This window comes from Charadrius vociferus, unplaced genomic scaffold (assembly GCF_000708025.1).
Source record: "Charadrius vociferus isolate BGI_N301 unplaced genomic scaffold, ASM70802v2 scaffold418, whole genome shotgun sequence".
Classification (NCBI taxonomy): Eukaryota; Metazoa; Chordata; class Aves; order Charadriiformes; family Charadriidae; genus Charadrius; species Charadrius vociferus.
Genome location: NW_009649614.1, coordinates 204125 through 230607, shown reverse-complemented (window position 1 = coordinate 230607; position 26483 = coordinate 204125). Strand labels below are relative to the sequence as shown.

Here is a 26483-nt window from a genome sequence, read left to right as displayed (position 1 = left end):
TCACCTGCACTGGTCAGATTCTGAGTGCCTTTTCCCTTTCTTCCCACTCTGTAAGAAAGGATTAAAATAAGCGTTTAGTTAATATACTAGACGTGACACTTCAATGTACAAAATAACTGCAGATATAAAGTAGTATAAATTAGTAAGAAAAAACTCAAGAGTTAAGTTGCATACTTTTGATAAATTATACAATTATTATGAAGTGCAAACTTGTCTGAACATGAAATATTATTATAATAATTAAAACAGTCAAGGCACTTATACGATACATAACTGAGCTGTTAACATCTAGGGCTAAAACCACACTAGTTTATTGCTATTTTGTTGGGGTTTTGTTTGGTTCTTTGTTTTTAATCCACAAATTCTGTTTACTTCTTTTTTTTGAAAGGTATCTGTGTGCTTCAAAGCGTAAAAAAAGTGGGCCTCATGTTATCAAAGACAATGCCACAAAAATTAATAGTATAAGAAGGGTTGTCCTGGTCAGCCTGCAAGATTTTCCTACAGGAGAGAATAATAAAAATAGAAACAACAATCCCTGCAAGGCAGATGAGGCAGTTTACCTAAAATGAAACACACTAAAAGAAAAACCCCAGTTAATTAAGTAAGAACCCAACCAGCCAAACAAAAAAAAACCCAAGGTGATGAATTAAGCAAGAAATAACAGCAAGATGTGAAAAGATAAAAGCATATTAGACTGATGAGAGAGCAGGGGAAAAGCAGCAACAGAACAGGTGATTTTGCAGTAACTCCTAAGCATGCAACAAAGACCACTTTTTGTCAATTTTTTACTGTTATTCTTTTAAGCCTATTTATTACCATTAACCACAAGATAAATTTATCTCATGTGAATGACTGAATTTGGCAAGATTCACTTTAGTTTCAATTAGTGGTATGAGCATTCAGCTTGTCTGTAAGGGACTGAACAAGCGTATCTATTTGTCAACTGCTGCAAGACAATTTTAAGAAGGAACTTGCTCACTTGCAGTAAAGTGACAAGGGGGGAAAAAAGACAACTGAAGAAGACAAGAGACTACATACAGAACCCATGTAATGCTAGCCAAAGAATTTGATGTAATCAGGAAGATCTGTTGCTTCAGAAAGAGTAAGTATGGCTTAATGACCCAGTTTTCACAAAATTATAGTATTCCAACACAAACAATGTGTTGCAACTTGAAATAAGATAGTTTGCCAGAGACTACACGGCTGCCTTAGAAGCTTCCATTATAAACTACACTCCCCTTGTAGCCTATGCAAAAGGTCGCAGTCAAAACAAACAAAAACCCCACAAAAAATAACAACCAAAAAAAACCCCAAATGTGTCAAGTCATGCAGAAGTACAAATCCTTATTTGCAAACACTGTCACTCCTAAAAAACATAGACAGAATGTTAAGCAGCATACTATTTATGAAAAAGTTAACTGAAATTCACCAACATGAGTTGCATTAGCAGCTAAGTTGAGCAAGACAGCATAAGCACAGTCAGCAAGACACTGATCTTATCACTCATATTTTGACACTACTTCTTGTCAATCTCCTACAAAGGTTTGGCTAGAGACAGAACTAAAATACAGAAGTAAAGAAAGAATATGGGAAAAAAAATCCATGAAGTGTACAGTTAGTCCAATTACACACAGTTAGACTTAGTGAAACCAACCTGTTGTTTAAAGTATGTTTATTGACTAGTATACTTCATGAAGTTTTACAGTACAAAACTTCAACTTGCCAAACCTGTGTTTTAGTTTTGCTACTTTTTTTTTTTCCCCTGCAATATGAACTGCTAATGTTTTCTTAATTCAAAAAATTAGAGCTAATAGGTCAGTTCAGAGCACATTACCTCATGATGGTCTCACCTACATCAAGAACAGGTAAACTTACAGAGAAAATAACTACCTGATATTTCGTTAATTCTGCCTGCAGTAGTTTCACTTTGGATCTTTCTTGCTCTAATGCAGCATGAAGTATAGTTACCTAAAGACATACAGAATATGAATTTATAAAATATCCTAAGGTCTGTGGTTTATCAAGTCAATGTTGTTCTCCATTAGCATTGTGTTGGACAAACAGGTAATACATGCCGAGTTCAAGAGTGACCACTGCTACCATTGTGCGTGAAATGAAAGTAAAAAATTCTTTAATAACCTTTGTTTCCCAAGAAACATTTACTGGTTTACCTGTATAATGACCAGTATAATATAACTGGTTTACCTGTATAATTTACCTGTATAATATAATTTCTATATATAGAAAAGCTATAAAGTTAGAAATTCTTCTGACTTTGTGACTCTGCATTAGTTTATTACATAAAACTCTTAACTGATGTAGTATTATGCAACACAGATAAGCTTATTATTTCACTGTCAAAAAATATTACTGTGTTACATGTAAGATGTTTGGACAAGTCAAGGGTCTGGAACTAACAGTCACTGTGGACCAAAAACTAAGCATAAAAGTATTGCATGCTGTCTACTGCAGTGACTTGCCAACTGGCATGTCTTAAGTAATCTGTAGCTCACTTGTGTTTGTAAACTTAAGACTAGAAATCAAAAGCCAAAAACATAAAAAACCCCACCAAACCCTAAAACCAACCAAAATCCACCCAGGAAAGAAGGTTCTTCTGAAGCACCTTTCTGAACTTCCTAGTTTGGGTTACCAAAGCATGAAATTACTAAGGTACTGTTCAGGACAAAATCATTTCAGGCATGCTGAGGTCTGCTGTCTTTCCAGAAAGAGTTCTAAGGGACTCACACTGGAGATTTACACAATACACACCTTCTGACTTGCATAAGCACAGGACTAAGGATGAAATGTAACATCTTTTGCTTCAAACAAGTTTTTGTTTCAGCTTCTTCCCTCCCCTGCCTCTATCACTGCCTTAAACAGCATCTTTGAAATATCCATGAAATTTTACATTTAGAAATCCTTGCTTACCTGTAAGGTCAATTCATTTTTGATAATTTGACATTCATCAACCTGTAGGAGTATTTCTGCTTTGTCTTTCACTACAGAGAGAAAAAGATATAGCATGAGATTTCTAGATTTACAGGTCTTCATCTGCAATAGCACTGTGACATCGCTCTTTTTTTTTTCCTCACTATTTTGTTACCTCTAATGCTGTCTTCACTAAAAGAACAGTAGACGTTGTAAATCAAAACCAACTATTAGCCACCAGTGCTATTAGCAGCAGCGTGAAAAGTTCTGAAGATTAAATGCCAACCTTGTACTACTTACCCCACACTTAACCCTGTAAGCAGCATGGATTTTAGAGATACCCATTGTGAACAAAGTCCATCAGAAAACTGAATATTGGCAATTGATCAAGATTTTAGGATCATGAGTTTCGCATACAAGCTCAGTCATAGTTATGGAAACTTGTATTTATTCAAATATGGAGATGTTTAAACTATTTAGCCAGTGTTTGTGAACTATCTGTGGATAACTTAAAATTCTCAATATGAAGAAATGAAGGTTTTTTTCAAGGTTCAATTCTGCCGTGAACTTTCTTCTTCCCAAAATACAGAATACTCAGTCTGTGGAAAAAAACCTAAATCGCTTGGTTTATAGTATGTTACTATTCCACAAACACCAAGAAAAGCCTTAGAACTTCAACTTTTTCCTCTCAAGATGAAAATATTTTCATCTTGGCTCAGAGACTGACCTGAAGTAATAAAGTTCCAAGTTAAAATTTGCAATGATCAGTCACATTATGAACACCTGAATTAGTCTAGACATATTTTTTGTAACCATATTTTAAATATCTAGGTCTTTTTTAGCTGAAAATTTAGCCTGGAGAAAACTACATGCAAGAACTTAGCTAAGAAATTGAAAAGCAAAGGCAATTTGGTAACAAGTTAGTGTTGCTAGGATAATAGACTCAAATAACTTCACGAAGCAAGATTAGGAATATTAAAGAATAACTGTGCATACCAAATATAAGGATACTAGGATATTTACATATATATGAATGTGTGTATATATATATAATTTTCCCCCAAAATTTTGATAATAAACTCTGAATCAAAAACTATGAATACTGTTATAACATAAGAAAATTATCTCACAGTTCCATATACAATCCTATGTTTTAGCTACCCCTATTCATTGTGTGGCAAAAGACTTGCTTAGGTGTAGAATGATGTTTCCAACAGTTCAAAGCACAGCTTGCAAAGACGGAAGAACCGACCAGATTCTTCAGGTGTGTCTAAACAGATATTCTGATCAGATCAGTCCAGAACAGACAGCTGTCACTAGCAAAAAAAAGTCTAACTCGAAGAATCATTGTAGCTAAACCGTAACTGAACAGTTTATATTTCCAAGAATGATCTCAACATGCAACTGATTGTTTCATTATATAATAAGAGAAATGCAGTATTGTGTGGTCCACCAAATTCTTCAGTTCACTGGAGTCACTGCAAATTAATAGCTTCTTAGTTCTTCATAGCTGTCATTGAGTTAAGATGTTATTAAAAAGCTGCTTTGAAAGTTCTTTCCACATTTTAAAAAGAACATTTAAGTTTCCTGATAAAACTCTTACTTACTTTCACCTTCATGCATCATCTTCAGAAGCTGTGCATTTCTTGCTTTTACTTCTTTATACTTTGCCTGTATTAAAGAGATTGAATTATTACATGTATACCCTACTGAAAAAAAAAGTATTCTATAAACTAAGCATGACTTAGAGTCAGACTTAAGAGTTTAGAATTATGACTTCTGCAGAGAATCTAATCATAGAATCACAGAATCATAGAATCATTTAGGTTGGAAAAAACCTTTAAGATCATCTATGTCTTAATTAAATCACAGCCAAACTAAGGAATATACAACAGAAGTGGATTAATAACCAAGCATCAAGTAAAAAAAGGCAAGCAGAAGGCTTAGAGCAAGTTAAAATAAGAAAATTATGTCAGTGCATTGATAGTGCGGTAACTGCCATTCAGGTCTGCCTGAAGTATATAGGCCTGTTGCACCAAGGGCTTTGAGGTTTCTCCCCTGAAAAATTACAGTATTATAATGCACTGTCTAGATACCAAGATAATATAAACAGTTTGCCATAATACTTGGCAAGCAGGACAAGACCCCACTGTTCTACAGATTATTTTATTCAGTAGTTATTGGTATTAGTATTACCCTTTCTTACCTTTTCAACTCTTTACAGTTTACTACACAAGAAACTATTTTTGCTGGGTTTTCCAGTCTATCTGATATCACCACACTTTCTTCATAAGTCAGTCTTTTCCTTAATTGGCCACTAATGTCAGTTCTAGCCATGTACTTTAGCTGTAAACTTACTTTTCCTGGCACAAATCTCTTCATAAACTTTTTTCAAGAGCCTACAAAGGCAAGCTGTAATTTCAGACATACTTTTTTTTGTCATAAAGAAGCTCTTATCTCCCACTGTGAGTATCACACCAGTCCTTGAGGATAATTAACTTACATTTAAGTCAGACCTTTCAGGGCCACCAAAAACCGTATTAAGGTCTCTAGACAAGTTCATAAATTATTAAGGTCTCTGGACAAGCTCATAAAATTAAACAGCTGTACCATTGTCCATCACCTCACTAGTATCCTTATGCATCATGTTTATTCAGTCCAATGTGACAAGTGCTGACAGTGGTCAATAACAATTGTTTCATACTTTAAAATTTCACCTTGGGATTCCTACTTTAGTTCACAGTTGAAACAGCTGTTAACAAAGTTCATGTTGTTATAACTAAAAATAAAAGTACTTATTTGAAGCATCAGAAAAATCCCAATCTGTCAACCTGCTCAATCTACTTTAAGCAATGAATAAAAATAGTACGAAAATAATTTAAAATAATTCTATGCTACTTTACTGTATTTTGTTACAATGGCAGCTCCTCGTGGAAATTTTGCCCTTTTTGCTCTAGATACTATCCAGACAATGCTAACATGGACAGAAAACAGGGAGACAATGACATTTTCCTTAGCTACTCCTGTATACAGCAATACCATGTAATTATTAACAAGTGAATCATTTTTCCTGGTGTGTTTTTAGCATGGGGTGAATTTGATTTCCAGTTTCACTTGTACATAATAGGAAAAGACACAACAAAATACAGGACTCCATTCTTGTTATACTGCAGCTTTTAAGGAGCTTCTCTTAAGCAGAACAAAAATATTCATTGATTTCTTTAATCCGTTTGAATATCAGACTGAATCTACAAAATATCTTAACAATATGTAGTTCTTAAATGCAAGAAAAGCTAAGTAGAATTTAAAAAAAAAATAGGTTGGAGAAGACCTAAGAAAGTCTGAATTACTGCTTAATCAGAGCTAACTTCCAAGGCAGATCAGATTGCTCAAGATCTTGCTTAGTCTTAAATTACACCTTTATTTTTTTGACCATCAAAACAGTAAGTGATATGCCAGATATGAAGTTTATTTCTGGATGCTTTGTCTTGATTCTCTTGATCATTTCTAGATGTTTAACTTATCAAGGAAGACCGCTTAATGTGGTACTGAAATAATAATTTCCTCCATAAACAGGTAATCTGTGGCTAGACTAAAGCATCTCTACGGACTGGTCACATTTTAATACTTTGTTTCAAATGTATAATAATGTTAAATTTTATCTACTGTTTGAAGGTATTATCAGCTACATACCTCCCACTGAGATATTATACTTTTCAGTTGCTCAATTTCTGCATCTTTCTTTTCAAGCTCAAGCTTTAGTCGTTCTGTTTTTCCGTCTTTCAAAACACTCTCCTATAAGCAAGAAAACATCACTTTTTAACAACTTCGTCATGTGGATTCAATTCTTGGGAAAGGCAACTTACTTGTTTGTTAGAGAAGAGAAATTTTCATCAAAACTAAAGAGGTATATGTGAATAGATACCAAAAGGACAAAATCCGCAGTAAAAAATATTGGCATTTTCTGTGGAGCAAAAAGTATTCCAACCACAAGTGTTAAGTGTTAAAAAAATAAGCCATTTAAATACCACTTCAGATAGATAAAAATATTAAGAGTGTTGTGGGTTTTTTAATTCTTTAAGATTATCATGCTTTTGGTTTGTGCTTTCTTCTATTCAGTTGCTCCCTTCTGATCATTGAATAAGCTTCATTAGGCAAACTTTTTCACTTCAGAATCACTTCTGTTTTACATGCCTGGTTGTGTTCACGAGATGTGCAGTTATCTGTTTCACTGTAATCAGTGACCCGGACTCTCTTTTTCTCTTTTTCAAGTATTCTGTGAACATCATCTTCCAGCCTGTTGAAAAATCCTCCATCATGCAATGAAGACTGGGAAGAGTTCAGTTCCTGTCAAAAGTAAGTACTGTAACATATCTTCCTTTACATATAAACTAATATTGAGCTAGAAGTCAGCATGTTAAAAAAATAGCTTAAGTCATACAAAAGCATTACATCTGGATATTATTTGATGTTGTACATCCTGAGAATACTGTGACTTCCACCTAGGGAATATCATACCAAGTGAAGAGCCTAGAAATTAACTATCAGTTAACATTTAGCTGCTGATGAGATTACACAAAAGCATGAAGTTGGAATTTAATAATTTTGCACTATGATTACATTAATTTATGTTTTATTTCACTGTTAACTATTCTTCCCTCTAAGAGTTTTAATATTTGTGGACTGCAGCACAACAAAGTGGCATCACAGTACCTTCTTATCTAATTTCCTTCTCTTTTTTGTACTACAATCTGTATTTTTTAATATGATTTTAAATCTGCCAGTTGCATCAAAAACTATCTGAAAACTAAATAAGCAAGAGGTAGTTCTAATAAAGCCAATACTAAGTTCTCAATATACAGGAACTGCAGACATACATCTCTATTAAGTCTATAAACATTTTCAAAATAGAAATCAGTCAGTTTCAGAATGTATAACTGTCACTACAGAAAGTGCTAAACTACCTTCCTTCTAAACATAAGAATTTTCGATTTTTTTATTAAACTAGCTTGAATAAGACTTACCTCATGTTTTTTAGCAGGGTTATCTGAAAAGAATTAAAAAAAAAATAAAATCAATAAGTTACTTAAATCTTGTACAGCTGGCTATTGAAATGCCATTTTGAGAAGTGGGGGGAAACCCCCATCTATTGGAGTTCTTCAATATTAACTCTCCTCTTAAAGTCACAATAAAAAAAAAGTCAGAAGCCAAGATTATAAACTATGTGTTACATCAGTTGCTGTATTTGCATCTTCTCCCAGATCTTTCAGACTATTTAATCAAAACCAGCATCATATATTCATTTGCTTCAGTTAAAGTGGAAGGCAACGCCTTTGGTACAGACACTAAGGAATTTGTTGGTTTGTTTCTTTTTAAGTCTATTTAGGCTTTTATAGCATGTATCTCACTGTATACCTGAATGCCTTCCATGCCTTCCAGATAGCTGTGCTTTCAATCTTTTTCCTGTATTCAGATTACTTGGAAATAATATTTTTATTAAATATTGTAGATTTAGATAAAAGCATCCTTAAAAGAAAAACCTTAGAATACAAATTACTCTCTTCCCTTTCTAGGATCTAACTTTATTTGTTCACTAAAATTCAGAATCTCTGCTCTGTAGACACATATGAAGGTCTTTTAAACATATAAATAAGACATATGAGTACATATATAACTTATTTCAATATTTACTTATCTTAATAAAAGCCAGTATCATGAAGAAAGGCAAACAATGACTTGCTATTACCCAGGAAACAGAGAAAACTCAGTTGCCTGAGGAGTGCAAACTGAGTAAAACAAAAAACCCCACTTAGATTTTAAAGAAAAGTCACATTAAGAGTGTTGAGTCCACCACCCACCCCAGGGACACTACATGAAAATATGTTTTCCTTAACCTCTTATTTTTTTTCTGCTAATCAAAGTAGCCCATTATTATACAATGAACACTTAGTTTTTAGACTCAGTAGGACACGCTGACTACAACTCATTTAACGTTTGTTTAAACACAGTATTATTGAACAGAGATAGAAGGGCATTTTGCTATTGGCACGCACACTATGAAAATTCCAAGTAGAACAGCTCATATGGTATGTTAAGGCATACCTATATTACTGTCAGACTGAAAGTCTTTCAGAGACACAGTGAGAGGTTTCTCTTTTCCTTGCTGGTTCTTTTTCTCTTTCTTATTCACAGACTTTGACTGAGGTGAAGTTTTTTCAACGTTTTCGTATTCCTAGAAGAATAAAGTCCCACTGGTATAATTTTCTTCAATACCCAAATATTTTTTCCTAAAGCTTCGAAAAAAAAAAAAAAATAGTGACAGTGTACTAAAGGAGATTTTAGCCTGACCAGTAATTTGTAGGCTTCAGACTGGTTTAAGGAGTGCAAGGCATATCAGCAACTAAGCATCAATTCTGTTCTCTGAAGTAGAGCACTGTTCTTCACTAAGCAGCAAATGAACTATTCGACTAGTATTTCCTCAGTCATCTACATCAAATTTTATCCAGAAACTGAGAATATTTGGTAGTCAAATGCAGGAAGGCAGAGTGCTACATAATGCAGGTTAGTACTTTCTTTGAAAAACATAAGTCCACTGTACCTTCTTTTTATTCTCAAAATATGCTTATTGATTCAGTAGAAGTCAGAGTGCTATTAGTATGCAGCAATGCTCTACCAATTGACCTTACTCCTATTGAAATCAGACAGCCTGGTACATGATAGCCATTTGAACCAGAGTCCCACCTCCCCACACATCTACATTAACATTCTTAGCAAATTATCAATGTCCCAGATGTTAAAAATAGTCTTAAATACTAATTAATTAAATACTTTAATTAAGATTTAAAAAAATCTTAAATGTTAAATAATCTTAAGAAAAAAACTGTTGTATAGAAAGCAGAGATGGAAATGAAGTGCTTTTCTTTCCACAGAAACAGTATTTGTTCAGCATACTCATGTGCTGTATACTTTGAATACACAGTATATATTTTAAATTATTTAGAGGTAATTCTCAAAAAGTCTACAAATGATGATATGCTACTATGCCTGAAGATTGTCGTCACTTTAAAAAAGAATTTTTAGTATGTAAGTTAAAAATTTATCCTTGGTTTTCGAGAAATATGGTACTCTCCCTCTCAAAAATTGAAGTATTGTACACAGATATTTGTACATAAGTGCACATGCAATTTTTACTTCTTCATGATGTATAATTATGTTTAAATTTACGTATTTTCATAACATGTCATTGGGTCCTGACTTATTGCAAATAAGATGCAACCTCCTGTTAGAAATAAAAATTTCATCTTTTTCAGCACAGTTCTTCAGTGCCGCTTAAGAGCCACTCAGAAAACAGCATCCTAACCAGCTAAGAAAGTGTATACAAGCTTATTAGAACTAAAATATTTACACTCAAAACAGAGAAAAGACATTAGCAAAAATGCAAGTGATTCAACCATAACTAACTATTAAGGCCTAAGGAGAAGTGAGTGCTTTGATTGTCTTACTCTTCAAGTGTGCTGAATTTTTTCTGAGGAAGGTCAGGATATCTTGTTGTACTCTTAAAAAAATTGCAGTGCATTTATATGCCAAGAAAAATTGAAAAAGCAAAACTAGTTTTCCACCTTTACAGGCCAATTAAAAAAACAAACCATCCAACATTATTATATATGGTTTCTTTCAAGTCCAATATTACTGTGAACTCCTAAGCATCTGAACAGTGCAAGCAAACAATTTAGGTGAAGAAAATGGTATTTTTTGGAGGATTTTTGCTTTCTTTTTAAAATTCAAGCCTCAAACTTGTACAGCTTTTGCAGTACAATGAATCCTGCAAATACCTTTCTGTGCTCTTCGTATTCCAGTTTGCTTAGCAGCAATGCTTTTTCAAGATCAGCTTCAAACATTTCAGATGTCAGCTGAAAAAACAACATATTTCATGCGACTAGGTTATTAAAAAAAAAAAAAAAGGCAGACAAAACCACTAAGACCACACTAAAATTTCAGTTTCAATACACATATCATTACAACTGCCAAATAGGTAAGTGTCCTGGTTTGAGGCAAAACAGAACCAATTTTGTTCAGTAATTTTGCTTCTTAGATGGACCTCTTCTAACTACTGAAATTAACAGCATATTGTGCAGACAGTGTTCACTCTCTCACAGTGATAAGACCAATGTTTATACTTGATGCCAAGAGATGGTATGCAGAGAGGCTCTTGCTTATACTTATCGCTATAACATCCACGGGCAGACAACTTTGTTATTTGCCCTGTTGGAGGGTCGGAAGCGGAAAAGAGCAGTGGGGTCCCACCTGTGGGGAGGAGCGGACAGGACAGGTGACCCAAAACTGACCAACAGAGTATTCCATCCCATCTGCCTCATGCTCCGTATAAAAGCTGAGGGATCAAAGGGTCAGCCCTCTTTCTTCAATGGCCGACATCTGAGGCTGGCATCTGAGAGATGACATCTCTGTTCATCTGCCTTTGATCCCGATCCTGAATGCAGATCTGGAATCCAGTTCCTGTCCATCACTGAGTCCAGCCTGGGACTTCCCCAGTGCCAGCTGGTGTTGTGATTGTCATCTCAGGAGCTTGATATGGTTTTGTATATATTTCATTATTTCTTTTTATTTTATTATTAATATTTCATTAAAGTAATTTAGTTCCTTCTAAACTCATACTTCTCTTTTTCCCTCCTCTGCCTCTCTCTTTGAAGACGGGTAGAGGGGAGCATATGTTGGTCCCATCTGGGGTCCCCCACATCCCCAGTAGCCGATTTGGCCTCAGCCACGACAGTAAGTTTCACTGATGTGACAGGTGGTGTTATTGACAGCTAATTTACCTTTTAGTACCATAATATCTTGCTTCAGGAAACTTTGTGATGCATGTAAGCATACAATAAGTTGTGCATATCTTTATGTAATACAGTTAACATCTTGACTTGTTTGCATGAGATTTCTTTAAAATTATTTTTTATTTTTAGTCTGAAACATGAAAACCAGAAGATTTTAAAGGATGAAAGTGGTCATTGTAGACCATCAGAAGCTCAGCCATTCCATAGAAAAGAATAGGTTAAGTGCACTTTATTTTTTTACTCCTTAAAAGGAGAGCAGAACTAAGAAAACTTGAATTATTTCAAGATATTTTCTCTTTCATTTCTAAGAAAAGGACGTATGTAAGTCTTCTTGGAAGATGCAAGAAAATTTGAAGCTTTCTAGGTGTATAGTATTTAGAAAAAGAACAGGAACAACACAACAGGAATGAGGGATGGGATAGCTCTCTTTTCTTTTGTTATAGGAAAATATGAAAGTGCAGAAAAGTACAGCTCCTGCTGCAGAGAAGGGTTGAAGGATTGAACTGAGAAGACCAGTACCAGCAATAGTTCAATGAAGCCAAAATAAAGAGTTATTTCTAGAGGATATAGATGCTATAGTTGAGGTAGATAGTGGATAATCTAAATGTATGAACAACTAATAAACTATGTTACTGTACAGCAAAGTTAACCAAGATTAAGTTGTTCTGAATGCAAAACTCTGTTCCATTGAGCTCTACTGTCTTAAGAAATCACTACAACCCCCTGTGTGATGTGTTGCCAAATGGAAGCCTTATGCTTGCTTCATCATAACTCTCTTTTGCATACCCTTAAGTGAAATATTAATTAGTAAAAATAATTACTTTAACCATCATTTTCTTGGTCTTTGAATTTCAAATTGAGGTCCTTTTCATTCATTCCAGGATAAACTACAATAGCTGTTAAAGTGAACAAATGACTTAAGTGGTCTTAATGCACTTCACTCAAACTGGGCTGTGTGACTTACGCTTGCTTTTTTGTCTACAGGAACCACATTCTGAAAAAAAAAAAACCTTGAAAGTTCTCATATGCTTTACATATGCCTAAAAGTGATTTATTATATGGTATAAAAGCACACGCATTCTTCCTAATTGTTTGTTCAACAGTCCATATGATCAGTCTTGCATAAGAAAAAAAACAGAGTGGTTTCTAGTTTTTACCACAGCAAATGAGCCCTTTTTGAGCAGTTATTTGAAACATAGTAAAATAGTGCTCTCAACATAAACTGCTACAAGATTTCATGCAGAGTTTGGGGCACTGTCATTCTTAGCTTTGCTTTTGGTTTGTGTTTCAGGCTTAGCATCAACTTACTGCATCACGGCTCACCGGCAAGTTTTTTGTAACAGGGGAGGTGGGGAAGAGCCAGGGACTCACCACAGCAGCCAGGCTGGAGGTGCCTTGGAACCCCGAAGGGCTGCAGGCACAGGTGGTGAGCAGTGGGGCAGGGACCACCTTCACCTTTTGTCACCTTTGGGGCAAACGGACCCCCATCTCCAGTACCGCCTGCAGCAAGGGGAGTGGAGAACAAAGAGGGGGAAGGAGGGGTTTTTGCAGTGGCCAGGGATGTTTTTTTTCTTAAGTGTTTGTTCTCTTTCAGTATCTGAATCGGTTATTAGAGGTTTGGTAACTGGCAATGAATTAAATTGACTGAAATGCCCCAAAAAAAAAAAAATCAATTAACTGTTTTTGCCCATAACTGTTGAATCCAATCTGACAATGATAGTTATCTACCAAAAAATAGGCCTTGTAGTCTAGCACACTAAAAACTCAACTATAACATAATGAAAAAGGAGAAAAAGGGGTTTAAAAAAAGACTACCAAACAGCAAATAATTAACACACAAAAATAAGGAAAACTCATAAGAAAGATGAACTTCAGATTTTTACCTTTATGTGTCTGAAAGTGCTAATTTAGTACACAAGCTCTTAGTACACAAGCTGTGTACTAAGAATAATTAAATAATAAGTAATTATACATAATGAGTAATGTACTAAAATAAATATTAAGAATTAGTACTACCACAATATTGTTATAACTATTAAACTGCACAAAAAAATTGCATTATGTGATCTCTGGTACAAAAATAACCCCATCATAATCTATTTACTAGCAGTCATTCAATTGAACACAAGACTGAGTGTTTGAAGATGGCTATACAAAGGTCACTACTTCTAAGTAGCAGCAAATTTGCGAGCTTTAGACCTGAATCTTCTCAAAGCCAGTCATCTCCCCCATAGTTTCCCAAGCACATTCAGTTCTACATAGCCTGACTGTCTCTGGATACGTAGCTATAGCCTCACTACCACTAAAACCTATAAAAAAAAATAATCTAGAAACCATGGGTTCCTTCGCTTAGGTACTGGGAGCGTGCAACCAATAGGCAAGCTCTGGAGTACACCTAATAGTCGTAAGAACTTAAGATCCATGCACAAGGCTCTTAAAATGAACTCTCTTAAAAGCTTTGCTGAAGAAAGACCATGCTATTTACATAACAGCTTCATAGTGAAGATAAATGTTGACAATCCTTTAACAGGAAAAGTGCCAGGCAGTGTGGTAATTTAGAAGGCAAATACGAAAAGAGGAACTCTTCATGAACTGGGAGATGTTCTTTGTGGAGCTGACCTCTGTGGAAGCACGGAGACACCGTTTCTCACCTAGTGCTGAATATCACCATCCCTTGCAGTACACCATTTAAAATTTACCTCTTAATTATCAGTTAACTGGACAATCAACTGGACAACTGGATAAGGGAAATTATGGAACCAGGAGGCTAGGATTTCACTCGTTCTGACTCTGAAGAATTCAAACTCATGTCTCTCCTCTCAGATAAATGTATACCAATTGCAGCTTAAACCTTCCTGCCAATCAGTTTCTCCAACTCAGAAGAAATGCTTTTGTTAAATCTTATGATACAATCAGCATGACTTTATGAAAAAACAACAAAGGGACAGCAGAACAGTTAAAAGCACTAATCGACATTTGATGCAACCTTGACTAAACAAGGCATTCTGTCAAACAAACCTTTCAAAAAAGTTGTCATAGATGTGGAATAATGCCATTTTGTTTGACAACTCTGCATTCTTAAGTCTGCTGACCTCACTTTGCAGCCTGGTCTTTCTCTTGCCCTGTCTTTCCTGTAACAAAAATCAGACTTTTCGTAACCTTCCAACAGTTCTCATTTTCATCTCAGAAGAATACCTTACCTCTTCTTCCTACTACAGGGACCTCCTGTAAGTTTTAACTACCATCTCTTGTTAATTTGAAGAGTTGTGCTATTGTGGACTTCAAGACAGTTTAACCGATTCTTCCTTTAACACATATCACACCAACATAAGCATGGCTTCTTTCTCTTTTCCTTTACCTTTTTTCTCTGTATCTGCCTTTAACATAACAACTTGTTCTTAGAAAGCTATTAGACCCTATCAAGTTTATATTCCTAAAGTGGTTGTAATGATATAAGCCGGTACATGAGCGCTTTAACACCCTCCACATAAGGCTTCATTCTCTGTCAGAATTCAAGATTCAATGGGCTGAGAGGAGCAGGACCTCTCTGCTAAATGGCTAAGACACTTGACTTGGGTAGGGTAATCCCTGCATACACATATGTGTACCATGCAACATCCCCCAATAAAAGTAAGGCAGATTTAGAGGGATGGACTGGTGCAGATGTAGATCACTCTGCAGTCATGCTTTTGGCAGTCATAGGAAGGGAAAAAGGAGGGCTTGGAGTATGAACATCCCAAGTTTTATTTCAAGCCATTTAACAATTAAACTACACAGAAGCCAGACAAGTGCCTGCCTGACCTCCTCTTGGCTTGTTTAGAGGACACAACTGCATGTGCCACTTTTAAACAAGCATGAGGAAAAACTACCTGCAGCCCTCAGAAATGTATCAGTTCGAGTCCCTGTGATCAGATCAACTAGACAGATTACTGCTCAGCAGATGTGCCTTTTCAGACCTACTCCAAACTGCAAGTACTGAACAAAGCAAATCTGCACCTTAAAAAGAAATTCTGAAGTTAATTAGCTCTGGAAATTTTCAAGAGGATTATTAGGTCATTACTCCACTGCTAGGACAGCCACCTAGAAGCTTGGAAAGTTAAGGACTTGGCTATACTCTGTTTAAGGAAACACCTGTAACAAAGCATTAGCAACACACACACAAAAAAAAATCAAGGACGGTATCCAAATGTCAGTCTTTCATCAACATGGCTTTCTGTATTGTGTCTTAACTAGAAGAAGAAGCAGTTCAATACACCTTTTTTGACATAAGTTGAAAATTTCTCTGTAAAAGAAAATAGCATCCTAATAGCTGCCAGCATAGAAGTTCAACAGCTTCATGAAGCACTTCCTAACTCCAGTTGCTGTCACTTATTAGCAATTTGCCTTGAAAAAGTTTGTGCAACGTTAAATACTCTGAAGAGAATCTTCAAGCATAACAAGACAGCCCAAACTATTATCCACAGTGAATGACTGCATAGCAGACATTTATTTAAAAAGGAGTCTAGGAAAAAAGTGTACTAAAACACTTCTTTAAACACCATCCAAAAAAATGCACTAAAAGAAATTCTTTCTTCATCCATCTATGCTATTTTGGCCTAAAATAGTTGAAGTACTGAAAACAATTCGTAACATTCATACAATTTAAAACGCTGTACAAGAAAATCACTATATATTCTTCAGTATCAAAAAGGAGTATTTTAAATGTTGAATTCAAACCAAGAACCAAAAAGGCTAGTTTTAACTGTAAATACTCCTAACTGACATTACAAGGACAGCAAACTATTGTATTTGTTCAATGTGAAGATTATTTTACTGTTTTGGACTGAATGCATTTTGCTGTGTAATTTCTCTTTGTGGTAGCTTTGACAAGAAGAAGCACAGTGAAAACATTATAGTGGCCTTCATGCAGGCATAGTCAGTCTTTGCTTTATCTCTATTGTATTCTTCAAGCATTAAATGAACCCTACTAACAACGTTATTACCAAAAAGATGTGCTAACATTAAAAAACAGAGGTTCTTACACTGATAGGACCACCCTCTTGTGTTAAAGAGTTCAAGTGTTCTTTGTTACCTCAAAAGGAACCAGTTATTTCATGCCTAACAGAACTTACCAAGCCCAGTTTGCTATGGATCCGTACTGTATATCCATATACTGCTCCACCAAAACATCCCCAGCTTTGCTTCCAGCACAGCATTTCACCATCCTTCCATGGTAGTACTTCTACTTGTTGTCCAAATAATATAAATTCCTCTTACCATATTCCAGTATTCACAGTCCAGCTATGAGATGTGCAAAGAGCAGCATGGGCTGGTTCTAAACTATATTTGACAGAAGATGTGGTCCGAATTTCCACTGAAACCTATCCTTCTATGTGGCAGTATTTTCATCCTTTCTCTTCAGCCATCTCTCTTTATCGATGAGACCTAACTTCATGGAGTAACGTATTTCAGGAAAGCCAAACGCAGCTAAATACAGTAAGCTGTACCTGCTCATCTCTTTTTCTCCACTCCTGCCAGTTTTCTTCCTGAGAGTCCTTCTGCATTGCAGTGTGCAGTTTTTGTTCATGCTGAGATAGACGGCCTCCATGTGAGGATTTCTGAGGAATCTTTTTAAAAGCAAGGTTTCTGAGCTGAAAAACATTTTTAACATGAATCAAAATGTTGACAAGTGTACAGAAACAGCCTTAGTGGACTAACAAAGACATTCATACACATGTGCAATAGACATGCATGTGCTCTACCTTACTCTGTAGTTTGGAATACATTTTTGTTTGATCATTTATGGTACACATCATACTGTAAAATTACAGAAAAACATGGATCACAAACACTACAGCCACATAACATAAAACAATGAAAAAGTAAATCTATTTTTCCAGCTGAAAATACTTTCAACAAATCTGAAGAAATAACTGTGTCTGACAGATTTCATGCTGGATTGGGTATTATGCTGTACTTACACCTGACCCAAACTAAATATAATGCCAAAGGAAAGGTGTTATACACAGATTTCGCATCCACAAACAGAGGAACTACAGGTTCAGGTAGAAAAAGAACAATGTATACAATCCTTACAGTTTTAAACAGTCTAAAGTTAGTCACCTTTTAAGAACCTGTAATAAGAATTATTTTTAATCACTGCACCACATAGATACAATAGTACCATCTTAAAAATACTTTACATGATTATAATATTTGATAGTGAACAAATAACCTACAAATTTGGCAGCTCAAAGACATTCACTGTCAAGCTTAAACATTAACTGACACTCTGGTCTTCTCTTGGAGTAAAAATAAAGGCATCAACACAATCTACTATCAATTTAGAGGCAGGGATTTCCTTAACATAAAGGCTCCTGGAAGGGAAAACGAAGCTATTATCAGATAAAGATGAAACAAAGTACAATAACAGTATCTTCCTCAACACGCGTTTATCGAGTGTCATGACTCCTTCTTAAAATGGGAGCTCAGCTTAGCTTAAAGTTACTTAAAATCAGACAGTAATGCAGATACTTGAGAATTGCTTTCCTTCCCCTCCAAACAGTCCCTTGCCATACTGCCTTTTGCTTTGCTACTGTCTCTCTTGCTGCCTGCACCAGCACTACAAGCCCTGCTATCTTCTTCAGATTACAGTGCTGGTAAGAACACTGGTGCAGACTGTTCTGATTTACAATTTCAGTGGAGTATAGCCATTGACATAGTACACACTGGGGTGAAGGAAGTGAGTCAGCCCTTACTTATTTTTGTGATTGCAAGGAGGCAAGTATCATTTCCATACAAATGAATTTCTGTAGATATATGCAGTGCATTTGCATACACACAATTATTTTGATGGCATTAGAAGTTTTGATTGTGCTAAGGCAGGCATAAAAAAACCACCAAGGTATGCTTATTGCAAACTTAATTTTCAATATAAAAAGAACAACAACAAAGCTGAAAGAAATCACTTTACTTACCATTACTGCAAATACTAAAGTTTCAAAGATTGAGTTTAATAGATGCTAAAAGAAAAGACAACAGGTTTGGGGGTTTTGTTTGTTTTACATACTAAATTTGATAAGAGATCTGTATAGTTTCAGGCAGAAACTGCCTGAATAGTTTCAGAAACTGTAACAATTCTTTCAGTCTGACTTCTTAATTTCCATTTCATCTGAAGTTTAAGAACCCCAATGTCTGAAAATCACCACTGTTCTTTACTCCACCCCCTGATTCACAGGGGAAAAAAAAAAAAAGGGGGGAGGGGGGGCTCTGGATTTAAGAGACTGAGGGGCTGGAGTGATGGATAAATCTAAAAATTACAACTTAGGAAACAAGATTTTAAATTTGTTCAGATAGTTAGACCTACCTACTCGGGGGGAGGGGGGGCTCTGGATTTGAAAGACTGAGGGGCTGGAGTGATGGATAAATCTAAAAATTACAACTTAGGAAACAAGATTTTAAATTTGTTCAGATAGTTAGACCTACCTACTCTACCTCCTAAAAAGAAAAAGAAACCTTAAAGCAACTTTGAACATGCTGACTGTCCAAGCAGGCACCTAGAACTGCCTACTTACAGACCTCTGAAAACAAGTTGTTTCCTATCAATCACTTTTTAGAAAGGTCTTGCCCCTCATCAGAAATTAATTATTCAAGTAGTACTGTCAAAAAATGAAATCTAGCAATTTATTCTCATCTAAAATTTTCAACTTGTATAGTAGGGAGTACACTACTTTTATATAAAGAATTCTTAATAAAGCAAATTAAAAAAAGGCAGTCTCTGTGACTAAGTAGCATTTGCTTCATAAAAACACAAACCAAGGACACGTTAGGGACAGCAAGAATTACTTATCAGATAACATCCTTACCCACTACTGAAAATATAATCCCTTTACCTCATTGGCCTCACTCTGGTGCTGTTCTTTCTTTTTTCTCCTTTTCTTTCTCTTTTTCTCATTTGTAGATGATCTTGCCCCTGAAGCCTGAGATTTACTAGCACCTTGGCCACTTCTTCCTTTTCCAGGCTCCAAATCAGTATCACTTTCAACTTGTAGTAAAGCAAAACGAGATGCAGTGGTAGGAACTGAACTGATTACAGCAGATGCCATTGCCACATACAATATTCTACTGAGCTGGCTTCTTTTTAGTTATTAGGTTTCCTAGGAAAGTAGCACAGAAATAAGAATGAAAGCAGTGTTTAACGAAACAAACAATAATTCATACCTGTTAGCTGCAGGATTAGTATTAAAAAAACCACCTCAGTATTATTTCTTTATATTTTTACTAAGCTGTATTATCTAAAGTATTTGAATAATCTATAAAACAGTACTTATTTCAGGCTAATATGTTTGTTCCTGAGAGATTATGTTTGATGGAAAAACAAGTAGAAGGTTCTGAAAGAAGTTGGCCTTCACGATGTGAAGGAGAAAAAGGAGAAAAAAAAAAAAAACAAAAACACAGAAATAGTGCAGTGCTCCAGAACTATTTTAGATGCCATCCCTGGAGCCTGACAAACATATGGTTTGACAAAGAAAGCAAGTAGATATTATGCATGTGTAGGCTTCAGTTTTGGGTAAGCAGCCTTATTTCACAAGTAGTATCATTTTGTTCCCAAGCCACTGGAGATTCAACAAACAGTTTTCTCCACAGGAAGGTGAGCCCAGCATTGTGGCTAGTACTGTTCTCAAACATTAGGCTTACCTGTTCTTTCAGCACAACACAGAGGATATGTTGGGGGGAGGCAGAACTGGGAAACACACTTAGGCCTTTCATTGCCCCCTGTAGCTAGAACCAATGTGTGAATCCCCATGACACCACTCCAAAGTACAAATGTACAAATCATTTAGCTAGTGTAAAAGTTAAATTTTTGGCATAAGAATATTTGGCTAATTGCAATTTTTCCATGCAAACTTTAGTGAATTAGGAGAAGATTTAAAGTGATGTTATTTCATCAGTAATTATTTTCATATAAAACATCTAGCTATGTTGATGTACTATGATAGATAGATGTAGCAAAATAATAGGTACTTTTTGAAAGTGGCTTGAAAGGAATCCTCAGAGTCTGGAAACCGTGAAAGGAATCCTCAGAGTCTGGAAATCGTGAACGTAAGTTGAATGTCTGCTTAGATAGTCTACAAATGTGTTGCTTGTTAACTACTATTACAGTAGAACATAAGAATCTACAGAAATTTAAAGAGATTGTTTATATCACTTAATTTCAGAGTTCCTCAAGGACAAACCTGTATAGATGCTCTAAAGATGCTCAGACAGATCAACACAAAACAATGCTATGTTACCAATGCTATGGTAAATGGTCACCATTGTGACCATCACCTCAAAAAAATATTAAAAAGGAGTATTACATTTTATTTCTCAGAGGTGAAAGAGAATGAGCAAGTAAGTTAATACTGTCCTTATTCAAGTTTACCAAAGACAAAGGTTACAGCGAACAGCATTCTTCTCGTACAAAAGTTACCCTACTCTATTTCTCTCAAAAAAGGAAAATGAAGCTGATCATATGAAGCTGGTTGTATCCTAAGGATCAAACAAACTTGATATCAAATTGTGAATTCACCTGAAGCTGATGTTCAGACTCTCTGATCAGACCACAATCTAATCAGTCACATCTAAACCACCGTAAGTAATTAGTACTTGTTACTATCTTTCACTGATTAAATAACAGGGTAAGTTTGGATTTTCCTGGGTTTGTGTGTGGTGTTAAATGCATTTCAGCACTCAATAACTATAGTTACTCTGCTTAGGAGCTTAGTTACAGCAGAGAGATACTGTGCTCTTACTAGTTAAACATGCAATAAGTTAAAATCTGAAACTTGGAGAAAAGGTTAAAGATACATCTTCATAGAAAAACGGCACCAAAGATAAGTGCTCAGTCACACTTCACAATGCACTTTCAATACTGGATGGTGCTCTTGGCGCTACACCAGACTACAACAGTCTTAACACTGGAAGTTTGTAAACTCTCTACTGTATTTGGCTTAAAAAACAATTAGTGCATAGGTTCCATTTCACCTCAAACCAGGACAGTGCACTACAGGATGACTCTAGTCTGTCAAAAACTTGGCATTTCTAGTCTCTGTCTAATTACTGTAATATATTTGGGTTTTCATATAAATAGATAAGCAGCACAACATAGTCTTTTTTAAGTTCTCAGGTGCTAATGGTGCCAAATACTTTTTTGCCCATGCAATTTGAGAACATTTCATATTTTCAAGCTGCGTTGATAGCTGCTAGATTCTTTGAAATACAATTTAAGAGAAAACATTATCAAGATACAGTTATTAGTCCCTCTACAACAGAGATAAAGAAAGATGAAAAGAGGTGGGACTCAGCCATAGCAGCTGAAGCTCTACATCACTATGAAATATGGCTGCAAACTCCTCTCTCCCTTTTCAACAAATACACCAAAAATACAACAGGTTTACTTTTGCTGTCTGGCTGTAGTTGGCATGCAATTAAGTACCCAACTGACAAGCATATTAAGCAAGTACTACCCATGGAAATCTGCTGTTATGATTCACTGAAACACTTCAGTAACAACATTAAATAAATTTATGGAAGTTTATTCCTGAAATACATTCATTCCCACAGAACAGAAAAAAAATGGATAGTAATGAGCTTGTAGAAGAAACTGCAAATAACTGAAAAATAACCTATAGTTTCATGTAAATCTAGCAGAGCTGTTACCATTGGTAATTCAGTTAGTAGGACATTTCAATACAGCTATTCATATTACAGCAGGATCTAATCACCCCACTACTACAACACTTAAAAGACAGACCCAGTGATTCACTGGGGCCTACCACCATGCCATACTTCACATTTTAATACCACACCTATAATTCTGACAGCCAAATTCTACCAAATAATATTGGGGTCAGTACTGGGACTGGCACTGTTTAACATCTTTGTTGGCAACATGGACAGCAGGACTGAGTGCACTTTCAGCAACTTTGCTGATGACACCAAGCTGTGCAGTACAGTCGACACACTGGAGCAAAGGGATGCCATCCAGAGGGACCTGGACAGGCTTGAGAGGTGGGCCCATGCAAAACTCATGCAGTTCAACAAGACCAAATGCAAGGTCCTACACCTGGGTCAGGGCAACCGAGCACAAATACAGGCTGGGCAGAGAATGAATTGAGAGCAACCTTGAGGAGAAGGACCCGGGGGTGTTGGTTGATGAGAAGCTCAACATGAGCCAGCAATGTGCGTTTGCAGCCTGGAAAGCCAACTGCATCCTGGGCTGCATCAAAAGAAGCGTGGCCAGCAGGTTGGGGGAGGTGATTCTGCCCCTCTACTCTGCACTGGTTATACCCCACCTGGAGTACTGCATCCAGCTCTGAAGCCCCCAACGTAAGATGGACATGGACCTGTTGGAACGAGTTCAGAGAGCCACGAAGATGAGAGGACTGGAGCACCTCTCCTATGAAGATAGGCTGAGGCAATTGGGGTTGTTCAGCACAGAGAAGACAAGGCTCTGGGGGGATGTTTAGCAGCCTTCCAGTACCTAAAGGGGGCCTACAGGAAAGATGGGGAGGGACCCTTTATCAGGGATGGTAGTGATAGGACAAGGGGGAATAGTTTTAAACTGAGAGAGGGTAGATTTAGAATAGATATTACAAAGAAATTCTTTACTTTAGGGCTGATGAGACATTAGAATAGGTTGCCCAGGGAAGCTGTGGATGCCCCATCCCTGAAAGTATTCAAGGCCAGGTTGGATGGGACTCTGAGCAAACTGGTCCAACGGAAGGTGTCCCTGCCTGTGGCAGGGGATTGGAACTAGATGATCTTTAAGGCCACCACCAATTCTAAGCATTCTATTTCAATTCCAAGATTTCACTCTCTTCCCCATAGGAAACCAAAGGGCTGACCTCAAAAGCTTTCAGCTAAGCATAGATGCTTGCCACCCCTTTTACAAGGTTTTCTTTTTTTCCTTTAACAGAGAATTATAATTTGTGTTGTTCTGTATTATTATAGCTACGAACAGTCTTACAAAATTAAAGTATTGACATTCTTGAGTTTGAGGCTGTGCTCAAAGAGGCTTTTTGTCACACAAAAAAACCCTTTTGAATACCACAGAGCAATTTGTAATTCCTCAGATCAAACTGGGTTCTGAAAAATCATTTCAACCTTTACAGTGGTTTCAAGAGTTTAGCAGTCTGAGAAGTGTTAGGTATTCAAAACAGTCAGTTGGCCAAAGCCTACCTAAATGCAAGACAATTCCTTTCCTTACGATATGGAGTACAGCAAAAACCTTCAGGAATTGTAAAATGAAACAAAGTGTACTTGTGGCATCTACACAGCTTATTAATACCTCAAGTGAGGCCACTAGTTAAAGTCCAACAACCAAACATCAGTACTTGCAGTTGTTTCCATGTGTCACGCACTAGCACTAGTCATACACTTCCGAGAAGACTTTCTCTAATGTACCGAGAAAGTTATTAACCCTCCATTTTTAAGTCAATGAAAAGATCACTGGTAACAGATTTCAAAGTTGCAAATCACTATGGCACCAATACACAGGTGGCACCAACAAATGACCCAGTTTCAAAACTTTCTGCTTTACAAGTCACTAGCAGGCTGTCAGTTCAACTGTCTCTGCAATCTGTTTCAAACAATAGAGTTTGTAAGAAGAGTTCCTACAATGACATATTATTCAGACTGATATATCTACAACATAAGGTAAGCATGATACACAATATAATTTCAAGGCAACATAAAAACACTTGTTATGCCTAGCAAGTAGTAATTGTTTTGGTGCTGTACTCATTCCTAGGTCATACTCTTCTATAAACCATGTCAGCCTACATGAACAGATTATTTGAGAATTTGACACTAAATCAATAGATTGTAACAAGTTGGTCCCATTTATGAAACATGTAATGTATTACTCATCCAATACAATCACGCGTAAGCACAAAGTGCTTACTCTACCTTAAGTTCTTGGTAAACAAGAAAACTCATTTAGAAAGTTAAATTGTGACATGACTGAAAAGAAAAGATATCTTTCAAACTTCAGTTCCCTGAAGTGGACTAAGTATATTCAGAAACATAAGATCCATTAATGCCCTGAAGAGCTTCAGTCTTGTTTTAGACATGAGGTAACAAAGATTGCAGTGACAGAAGTAACACACTCATCTGGTGTTACCATAACTTGAAATGCCTTTTACATCAGTTACTTTCATTTACCTACATGTTGTAGGTGAAACAGCCTTTGAAATACTTTGAAGTTTTAAAAGCTCTACTGTAAACTGCCCAATATGTATCCTAAGAAGAATTTAGCATACATCCGCAAGCTTATTTTATTTGAGCATCAGCAGCTTCCTGGCCTGTGTTCATCTTTGCATATGTGCACGAATTACCATTTAACTGGCAAGTGTTCAAGCACCTCTAAGAAGTGAGCAATTTAGGAACCTCTACTCTGATGCTAGTAGTATGCTTTTAAGCATCTGTGAAATAACTACATGGTAAAGCCCCACATTTAAAGCTATTTCAAGGAAAACATGCTGAAGAGCCCCCAAACACAACCAATTACGTATTCAACCACTGCCATCATCAAATGAACCACTAAAAAAGATGCAGATTTTAGAGAACTTTGAAAGTAGGGTATTGTCATGCTAAAGGCTCTTCTCTTATAAAATCTACATTTCTACCACTAGAAGACATATTTATGATAATCTACTGTCAATACACATTTTTAGCAAATACCTGAAGTATTGACTGATTTCAGTACTTGCTTGTAAAACTGAAATAACACTAAAATAGACATTTGTAAACGAAGGAACATGTCTGTTCCCTATTAGCACTGATCAACCTTCGCACCTTCTGCATATTACATATTGATCTTTGCCTGTTTATACATTTACCAGAGCAAGCACAATCTACTTGTCCTTATAGGTGCGTCTACAGGGAGTTTTGCACAGGAGGTCCTCCCAGGTGGAAAAGCTCTCTCCATTTAAATTGATTTTGATTTATGCCATCTGATCAAAAGCTATAAAGTTGCATTAAACTGCTCTGAATCCTTAAAATTACTTAAAGTCATCAGTCAGTTTCACAAGTAACTTTACAGCCAAAAAAAAAAACCAAACCAAAACTGGTTCAGAAATCTGCTTGAAAGTTGCCGCACTGGCGTACACGGCAGCAATAAACCCACAGAAAATAAAGGGCCTTGAATGGTTTGAAAGGGGAATACAGTGAATTTATTGCTGTGCTTTGGAAGAATTAGTCGTTTTGAGGAAGAAAGCTTTCTAAAACATTTTTTAAACTCAGGATTAAAATATAAAAGCAAGCAGGCAAGTCCGACTTTAGTTTGAGCACAGGATGCTGACTGACAGTGTAACCTCCCTTGCTTTTCTTCCCGTGATTTCCATCCCCCCACTGAAAAAAAAAAAAAAAAATTAGTCAAGCTTTAAAGTTAGCAACTTTTATCTAACAGACTTTGAAATTCATGCTCAATTTACTGTCTGTGACTAACGCAACAAAAAACACTACCATTTTTACATACCAATACGTACAAGTAGCCTTAAAAAAACAAATAACCAGTGATCAGTAAATACTACACCCCAATGGCGTTTTGGCTTCTAATTACGGTCAGCATTTTCGCTGTAGCTAATTATTTTAATTTTTAATTAACGCATCTCTCCACACAACCAGCAACAGCGAGCCTATTTTGGGCCGCTGAAGATAACAAGCAGGTAGACGCGCTTTCGGGGG

The 26483-nt window shown here is 36.2% G+C and overlaps 1 protein-coding gene across 1 annotated transcript; it reads right to left on the bottom strand.

Annotated features, from left to right (window-relative positions):
* On the bottom strand, positions 1 to 21361 carry GKAP1 (G kinase anchoring protein 1). Its single transcript, XM_009890494.1, is given in 12 exon segments — positions 1 to 48; positions 1891 to 1968; positions 2929 to 2999; positions 4536 to 4599; positions 6622 to 6723; positions 7123 to 7275; positions 8823 to 8836; positions 9031 to 9160; positions 10761 to 10838; positions 17261 to 17404; positions 19646 to 19909; positions 21325 to 21361. Coding segments are annotated over 11 exon segments (1095 nt in total). The 5' UTR covers positions 19859 to 19909; positions 21325 to 21361.
* Between the last annotated feature and the right edge of the window lie 5122 nt (positions 21362 to 26483).